The 9,362-nt window shown below is 42.2% G+C and overlaps 1 protein-coding gene and 1 pseudogene across 1 annotated transcript; both read left to right on the forward strand.

The window, feature by feature from the left end:
- The first annotated feature begins 299 nt into the window (after nt 1-299).
- LOC147454798 (uncharacterized) lies at nt 300-932 on the forward strand (annotated as a pseudogene).
- A 484-nt stretch (nt 933-1,416) lies between these two features.
- Nucleotides 1,417-3,751, forward strand: LOC147454799 (alkaline/neutral invertase CINV2-like). The gene is made up of 4 exons (XM_086517430.1): nt 1,417-1,749; nt 2,327-2,761; nt 2,934-3,492; nt 3,588-3,751. The coding sequence occupies exons 1-4, from the start codon at nt 1,417-1,419 to the stop codon at nt 3,749-3,751; spliced, it is 1,491 nt and encodes a 496-aa protein (XP_086373556.1).
- Nucleotides 3,752-9,362: the final 5,611 nt, after the last annotated feature.

The following is a 9,362-nucleotide window of genomic DNA, read 5'->3' on the forward strand; positions in this document are numbered from 1 at the left end:
AGCCTGGGAGTCGGGACTCGGGATTGGCAGACTACAGTCTGGGAAACGAAGTCTCCTTCCAAAGTTGCAAGTTTGCAATCGATTGATCAGATGTATGCTCAGAATTGAATCTTTTGAGTTATTAGTTTCAATCGAATCTCGTGGATATTGCCAACATATCAGGGTTTGCTGAAGCGACAATACAAAACTTGAAGAAGAAATTTTTGAGAGACTCAGCTGGTTGTGGAACACAGTATTTGAAGCAGTTTGTCCAGCAAACAAAAGGTGGCCAGATCACTTTTTCTGATGCAGGTGGAGGCATGCATGTTCATTTGTTAAGCTTTGACAAAATTGAGGGAAGCAATAGAGGTGGCTGTTTTGAAGACTGCATGCATCTAGGTAAAGAGCTAGTCATAAAAGTCGTGGAGAATTTGACTACAAGGATGGAAGAAGACATGCCAATCTTCGAAGCTTGCAAGCTTTTTAGCCCAAAGCATTACCCAAGTGAAGAGTTGTTGTGTGAAGCTTGTAGCAAGCAATGGTTGTTGCAAGTCCTTCGCTAATATGGAAGCTTGGTAGAGGGTGTAGAGAAGTGTACGGGAGAGCTAGACTCATTTACTACAGTTTTGTCTAGCAACTTTAAGCATAAAAGCTTCCGCGATGCATGGGAAGTATGTAGAGATGACATTACTATGCGTGACTCATTCCCAAACTTAATGAGGCTTTGGGAGATTCTCTCTATGGTTCCTGTGAGTACAGTTGCTGCAGAACGAGGGTTCTCTTGTCAAAACAACATCAAATCAGCCCATAGAACAAGCATGAGCACGACAACATTGGAAAACTATATGTTCATAGGCTTGAATGGGCCCGAAACCACTTCAGATGTGCCTTGGGATGATGTGTTCTCCCTATGGAGCAAGAAGAAAAGAAGATTCATAAATGTTGCAGCATAGAGGATTGCCATGTAGCGTTTTTAGATCTCTACTAATTTGTGGACTTACAGATAACGCTCAAGTTTTGCAGCCTCTCATAGAGCTTTTGGATTTTTTGTATGCCGATTACGCTTACTAGAATCCTTGAAAAGCTTTTGTAATTTTGTAATCTTGTTTGCGAAATAATAACAATATCAATTAAATAACTCCCCATTTGTAAATTGTGAGTACATGCAAGGATGGAAATTGGGACATGTGTTTATTGCTAATTATGGTTAACCATTAAACAAACATGATTGTCTTGCTGGTTGTATGATTTTTTGCCAAATCATGTAGTTCTAGGGTGGATTCAATCAATGTAAATGCAACGATGTAATCTTTGGAATTTTGTCGAGTTTTACTTGAGGGCAAGGTAAGAGCTCCAGACTACTGATTGTTTCTGTGTCCATGTGCGTTGGCTGATCTATGTTTTTGTATATCAATGCAGGGACCAATTTCGATTAGTATGTGTCTCCACCAGACAACGGTCTTTGATTTCTCAATTCTGAGAGATGTCCGGCCTCGTAGATCTGATTGTGAGGAGAGATTGCTGGCTAGCTTTGGCCGACCATTGGAAACAGTGAGGAGCTCTAACTGTCTTGAAGGTCTGCTCAACTCGCCAAGCATGAGATCCACCATGGACACACCACGATCGGAGCGCTTTCCGTGCTTTGAACCTCATCGCATGTTTGCTGAGGCTTGGTACCTTCTTCGCAAGTCCCTTGTCATGTTCAGAGGCAAACCTGTTGGCACAATTGCTGCCAATGATCATTCTGAAGAAGCCCTAAATTACGATCAGGTGATTCTTTCTCCCTCATTTTTTATGTGCATTTTGACAGTCAATTTTTCAATGCAATTGGTGCTAGTCTACTGGGCAATGGTAGTCCCTCAAGAATGGTTCAAAGGTCTTGCCTTTAGCGTAGTGTATTTAGGAAACTTTGCTGACTTTCAGTTTGAAGTTCAGGATGATACAAGCCTTCCTTGCTGGATGCAATTTTCTCTTTTTAACATTCCGCATAATGATACCATCAGGGCGTGTGGGCTATCCAATAATCGTCCTTCATTGTTGGGCTGTTTTGTTCTTTGTTTGTCTTCGAAGGGCCTTTGCCATTGGCCCTGTCCTCAGTGGTCTAAAACTCTAGAAACTTTAATATTGATTTGCTCAAATCTTGTTAAACTAGAGCCTTTGCCATCAATTGCCAAATCAAGAACACTGCGTTTTAATGCTCAAGTTTGAAACAACACAGAGTACCTTTGAGCTCGCTTGTTCTACTTCTGGTTAGTAGAATTATTCAGTGGACCTGTATTTTTTTGATAAGTTGGTGTCTTTATGCAGAAGACTCTATACCATAGCATATACTGATAAGTTGCTGCAGGTCTTTGTGCGGTATTTTGTACCCATTGCTCTGGCCTTTCTAATGAATGGCGAACCAGAGACTGTCAAGAATTTCGTATTGAAGGCACTGCGGCTCCAGTCTAATTGGGAGAAAAGAATTGATAACTTCAGTTTGGGAAAAGGTGCCATGCCTGCAAGTTTCAAGGTGCTCCATGATCCCATTCGGAACAATGACAAGATCATGGCCGACTTTGGGGAGAGCGCTATTGGAAGGGTGGCCCCTGTAGATTCTGGGTTTTGGTGGATCATTCTCCTGCGTGCCTACACAAAGTCCACAGGAGATCAAAGTCTTGCAGAAATGCCGGACTGCCAGCGTGGAATTCGTTTGGTTCTTAGTCTTTGCCTTTTTGAAGGTTTTGACACATTCCCAACGCTATTGTGTGATGATGGTTTCTGCATGGTTGATCGCAGAATGGTAAGCAAATAGCTTAACCAGTACATACAATTTCCAATTTTCAGTCTTTTGCGTGCTAGGGGAGTGTGTTTTTGTGTATGCATTTGGGTTGAGGTCTGCATGCATTGGCTCGGGGTGAGTAGATGTGATGTTTTCTATCTGTTTTCAACTGACGATGCTGTATGACTACCAGGGTATATATGGTTATCCGATAGAGATCCAGGCACTTTTTTACATGGCTTTACGATGTGCAAAATTAATGCTGAAACCCGAAGGGGACGGAAAAGAATTGCTTGAGAGGGTTGAAAAGCGATTGCAAGCGCTGAACTATCATATACGATCATATTTTTGGCTCGACTTTGAGCAATTGAATAATGTGTACAGGTATAAAACCGAGGAATATTTTCATACTGCGCTCAACAAGTTCAATGTGATACCATACTCTATCCCAGACCGAGTCTTTGATTTTATGCCAATGAAAGGGGGCTATTTCATTGGAAATGTTAGCCCAGCAAGGATGGATTTCAGATGGTTTTGTTTGGGCAATTGCATTGCAATTCTTTCATCATTAGCGACACACGAGCAAGAGATGGGTATCATGGATTTGTTGGAGGAGAGGTGGCCTGATTTGATTGGGGAAATGCCAATAAAAATTGCTTATCCTGCTTTAGAAGGCCATGAATGGAGAATTGTGACAGGTTGCGATCCCAAGAACACAAGATGGAGCTATCATAATGGAGGCTCGTGGCTGGGTAAGCATTTCTTAGACTTCAGCTTGCTGAATTTCCTCTTTTCCACTCAGACTGACATTGATTATCTTTCCCGCTTTATTGTGGTTTGCAAACAGTGCTTATATGGCTCTTCACAGCAGCTTGCATCAAAACAGGTAGACCGCATATGGCGAGGAAAGCCATGGAGATTTTGGAAAGTAGGCTTCCAAGGACCATTGGCCAGAGTACTATGATAGTACGTTTGGTAGGTATATTGGTACGTTTACAAAGCAATTCCTAACTAAATTGAGTTCCAGTGTTAGAAGCACATCATGCTGATGAATCTAGAAGTAGTTCTTTTTCAATGGTCGTGGTCTCGGGCCTTGGCTGGTTTGTGGATGAGATCATAACTTACAAACGTCCAACCCTTATCCAATGTTGCGTCCTTTCCATCCATCGACGGGAAGGAGGTTGATGAGTGTGAATTTGTCTGAAATTGTTGGAGAGAGGCAGAATTGATGCGACTCCCTTAGAAGCGAGTACAAGCATCAGTTTTCAAAAAAAGGGGAATTATATGTGTGTATTTTTCTGAGGACATTAATAGAGAGGTAGGATTGACGGATTTCCTTAGAGGCGAGGACAGGCATCACTTAAGGGGAATTACATGTGTGTGTTGTTCTCAGGACATTAATAGAGAGGTAGGATTGACGGCGGATGCCCTCAGAGGTGAGGACATGCATCACTTAAGGGGAATTGTATGTGTATATTGTTCTAAGAACATAATAGAAATTTGGAAGGGTCATTGAAATTTTCCCCTACATGGTGAATGTTGGATTGTCCAATAGCCCTTCCTAGAGGAAGGGCACTCGTGAGAGTTGCCCTTCCCGGGGAAGAGCAAGGGTACCCTGCAATTTTCAGCCCTGGGACTCTTAATGGGCTGAACCTTAAGGTCTTTTAAGCCCATTGTTGCACATAGCTCTTTTGCAAATGCCCCCCCCTTTGGATCCCTATTTTCCCTCCTTTGGATCCCTACTGTGGCCGGTCTGCTAACTTAACCAATATTCTAGCTTTTTCTCCCCTGGCACTTCCCCATATTAAATGATCAGTTTAACATGAGAAAATCATTTAGGAGAATTAGATATTGGTTATTATGACATTACCTCTCTCTTGAAATCATAGTCATCCTCCACTATGGTATAGAGAAGATAAAGCATATTCATGGTTCCTTTTTCTTAGCGGGTAGAGGATCCCTATGTTACCCTACGACATCATTCCACAATGGATGACTAGTCGATTTGGCGCTTGAGAGCCCGAGGCTGCCGCAGGCATGTATGCACATTAGTCCTATCAATCTTCCATAGTAGAGTGACAAGCTCTACTTGGTGTTTTGGAGACGTCGTCTCCGCAAACTTGATCTAAGCATGCATACTACTTCAGTTTTGTGCACAATAAAGAAAAAGAGAGTCTTATAAGACAAAAAATTTGTTCATTTTTAACATTTGTACATTTGCTTACTCTTGGGAAGCATTGTAAGCATTGACAAGGTTTAGGTTATCCTTTAATTGTATGCCTTGCATCCATCTAGCATCTTCAAAAGGATAATCCTAAACTTAATAAGATATCGTCGGATAGTCTTACAGCCTTTTAGTACCTTGTCTTCATGTCAGAGAATGGACTCGGGCTGCAGCACCTCTTCTTGGTCCTCGATCTCCGGTGGGTGTTCAATAGTTGGTTCTTGAGGTGGCTCTCCTTTGTAAGGCTTTAGTAGGTTCACATGGAAAGCGTTGTGTATGAGCCAATGGTTGGGAAACTTGAGTTGATAGGCCGTCTCATTGATTGGCCTAAGAATCTGGAAGGGACCATAGTATCTTTTTGCTAACTTAGCATAGTACTTTTGGTGTCCCATAGGATTCTTGCCTGTCGTGTGCCTTAATCGAGCCTTGGGAAATTTTAAATAAGACCCAATCATTTTCTTTAAAGGCTTGGGATCTTCTGTGCTTGTTAGCAGTAGCCTTTTGCCTTTGCTGTGAGATAGAGAACTGCAAGGAATTCCTTTTCATATATCCCTAGAGCTTGCTCAACAGGGTCGAGCCTTCAACTTTCATAGCCTGGCATGCCCTTCTTGAAGCAAAATAGCTCCAAGGCAATAACCACAAGCATCACATTGAACCTCAAATGGCTTTGAGAGATCCGGTAGTGTAAGCACAGGTTGAGAGATAAGCTTTTCTTTAAGCTTTTCGAAAGCATTGTTCTCCTCGGCAGACCATGTGTACCTAACGTTTTTGTTTGTTAGGTCATGTAATGGTCCTGCTATTAGTGAGAACTTCTCTATGAAGCGTCTATAGTATGCGCACATACCTATAAAGCTTCTTAACTCATGAAGATTCCTTGGTTTAGGCCATCCTTTTATTACCTCTAACTTTGATGGATCCATTTGGATGCCATCTTCAGAGATAATGTGACCTAAATACTGAATCTCTTGTACGAGAAAACCACTTTTCTTTTGATTAACATAAAGTTTATTCTCTCTCAGAACTTGAAATATTACCTGGAGGTGTCGCTTGTGTTCATCTATGAATTAGAGTAGATGATGATATCATCAAAGAACACTCCAGTAAAGGTTCGGTGAGGCCTAAAATAGCTTCTCCATCAAGCGGATGAATGTGGCTGGTGCATTGGTCAAGCCAAAAGGCAGGGACAATGTATTCATAGAGACCAAACGTAGTGCGAAATGCGGTCTTTACAATGTCTTGATCAACTATCCTTATTTGATGATAGCCACGTTTTAGGTCAATCCTACTGAAGTAGGTGGAGCCTTGTAGCTTATCAAATAGGTCTTCTACTTGTGGAACGGGAAACCTATTTTTGATAGTGATCCTATTTAGTGCTCTATAGTCGACACACATACGATATGTGCCATCTTTCTTTTGCACTAGTAGCACAGGAGAACAAAATGGAGATGAGCTAGGCCTAACCATGCCCTTCTCAACTAACTCATGCACTTGCCGCATAATCTCCTCTTGTTGAGCTTGAGAAACTCTATAACGAGGTTTGTTAGGCAGTGAACTTCCTAGAAGAAGTTTAATTGCATGGTCATCATTACCTCGTTTAGGAGGTAGCTCACAAGGGATGTCATCAATAAAGACATCTTGAAACCCCTTGAGAAAATTGGATAACTCTAATTCCTTTTGGTTGTGTATATTTTCTTTTGCTAAAACATTAGGTTTATTTTGAGAATCTTTAACAAAAATCATGTACACGGAAATAGAGCTCTTTATTGACTTGTTGAAAGCTTGTGTATGTACAATGGGTATAGTGTTACCCATTTCCTTAGCATCTATATACATATCTTTTTCCCTGAACTTAGTAGGAGATTCTCCTTTCAAAGGAATTTAACATTGGTAGCCATGCGATCATACCATGGTGCTCCTAGGATTACATCCTCATGCTTGAGAGGAGAGATAAAGAAGTCCTCTTTGTCCACATAGCTTTGGACATGGAGCCTCAATTTCCCGATTAAGGAAGTGACTGAAGATTCTTGCCCCTTGAAAGCACCATCTGCGGGTAGGACATCTCCCATCTCGTAGGCTTGTATGCCTAGCTTGGTGACCAACTCTATAGATATAAAATTGTGAGTAGAACTGGGGTCAAAGAGAATAAAAGCATCATGTTCTCTTACCTTTCCCCAAGCGTGGCATAGAGGAGATCCTTTGTGGCGAGTTTCCTCCTCTTGGATTTCAACCAAGGTAGTTCTAGGAGGATCATGGCAGTTGTTCTTTTGGGGACAAGCGCGGTACGCATGCCCTTGTTCATCGTGCTTGAAACACCGATTTTCCTTGCGATAACGCTCAAGCTCTTCAGGAGAGAGTTTATTTTTGCCTTTATAAACTCCCTTCTCTTTAGCTTTGTTGGAGTTGCCCTTAGGAGAGTTTTGGACATTGTCCTTCCCCTTAGGCTCATTGGAACCCTTGTTTTCAGGGGGCTTAGAATTCCTCTAGCCCCTGTTTGGAAATTGATTCGAGAGGCCACCATAGTATGATGTATTACCGCCGATATGGTCTGTGGCCTTTGGGAGTTGACATACTCTGCCATTTCTTCGGTTAATCCCGCACAAAATTGCTGCTTTTGCTCTCCAAAATCCAACTTTTTGAAGACAGTGGCTTTGAGTTGTAGGTCCCAAAACTTGTCTACATATTTGTGGATGGATTCATAGGGAGAGATCTTCAAGCTTCACCATTCGATGAGTACTTTGTCTTTGGCATCGATGGCCAAAAACTGCTTCATAATGGAAGCTCTTAAAGCTTTCCATGTTCATGGAGCTTCACCGTTGGCTTCTAGGCTAGACCACCATTGTTTGACGGACTTTCGAAAGTGCATAGCTACATGGCATAGCTTAGAGGACTCCGTGAAGCCCTCATCTCCAAACACCGCATTGAATTGTTGGATAAAGCAAAGACTTTGTCCGTAGCACCAAAAGTTCCATCGTAGGTAAGGAAAGAGATGCTCTTCCCTCCCTCATTGAACTTCTTGAACTTGGATGACCTCTTCCACACGGCATAGGATTTCCTATGGCCTTTTCTTTTTGATGGTTCAAAGGTTGCACCATCACTTTCTTCAGAAGATGAAGAATTTGAGGAAGATGGAGAAGAGGGTGACCTCTTTCTCGCCTTTTTCTTGCCTTGATCTTCGTTGTCTTCACCATCACTTTCATAAGAGGAAGAGGATGAAGAAGATGGAGAAGAGGGTGTCCTCTTTCTCGCCTTTTTCTTCTCTTGCTTTTTGTCATCCCTCTTTGAACTATGGTGTGGAGAAGTATGCAATGGTCTTCTCCGTTTTGGAGGTGATGGAGAGCGCTTAGCCCGCCGTCTTTGTGGAGCCATCTCCGTCGAGGTGGCGGGAGACTCACTTCTTCCTCGTTTCTTTGGTGGAGGCTCTTGAATTCTCCTTTGAGAAGGAGATGCGTCATCAAGGAGAAAATTTCTGAGCCCTTGATAGGGATCCTCTTCTTCTTCCTGAATTGGAGAGAGACCTCTTTTGGAAGTCTCGCAGGGAGGTTTCCTAGGTGTTCTCTTGTCATGGTGGGGAGCTTGGAGAATCCCATGAGCACGAAGCTGCCATTGCATTTCACTTTGGAGGGATGGATTGCCCATGGCTTGTTGAAGCCTAGAAACAAGATAGTTAACAAGCATCGGGGCATCATTAGTAGCTTGCTCATTAGCAGAATCAAAGTTATCAACATTAATTTCACTCTCTTTACTATTGTCAATCGTTCTAACAACTTTTAGGTGTACTTTGGCACTTCAAGCGCTAGTTGCTACTCCTCTTTACCCCTTTAGAAAAAGCACTCAAGCTACTCTACCCGTGGCTCGAATACAATTAATTGCAAGGAATAGAAGAGAGGGTCGTTCAACACCAAAACAACACCGGCTCCTGTCAAGCTTCTAATAGCTCAATAGTGGTTAAGCTGTAAGCAAGCCCCATAGGAATCCACTATTAAGACCATAGCTCTCGCCGGTGATGCCCCGTTAAATGCACAAAGGCAGGCGCACTGCAAGGCTGAAACATCCCTATTCTACTTACTCACATGCAATTAATAGTACCAACCATTTATAGCTAGCTTGAGGACCTCCCTTCTTGAGCAAGAAAAGAGAAACCTTGTGCTCTGATACAAATGTAACTTTTGATGGCCTAGTAAATTGTGTGTAGTGGAAAATAGCATGAACATAGTGAGCATTTCATTAGAATATATTCCTAATGATAATAACAAGAGTGCTTGGGTGGAGAAAGCAACAAAAAGCATAACACGTAGTTAGATAGCATGAAAGTACTTCAAAAGAGAGAGAAATTAGGCAATTGACAACTGTCCCCCCTTCAAAGGCTTTGTATTATGGTTTCTCCCATCAAGAGAGACA

Source organism: Adiantum capillus-veneris, chromosome 7 (assembly GCF_014529385.1).
Source record: "Adiantum capillus-veneris isolate H3 chromosome 7, ASM1452938v2, whole genome shotgun sequence".
Lineage (NCBI taxonomy): Eukaryota > Viridiplantae > Streptophyta > Polypodiopsida > Polypodiales > Pteridaceae > Adiantum > Adiantum capillus-veneris.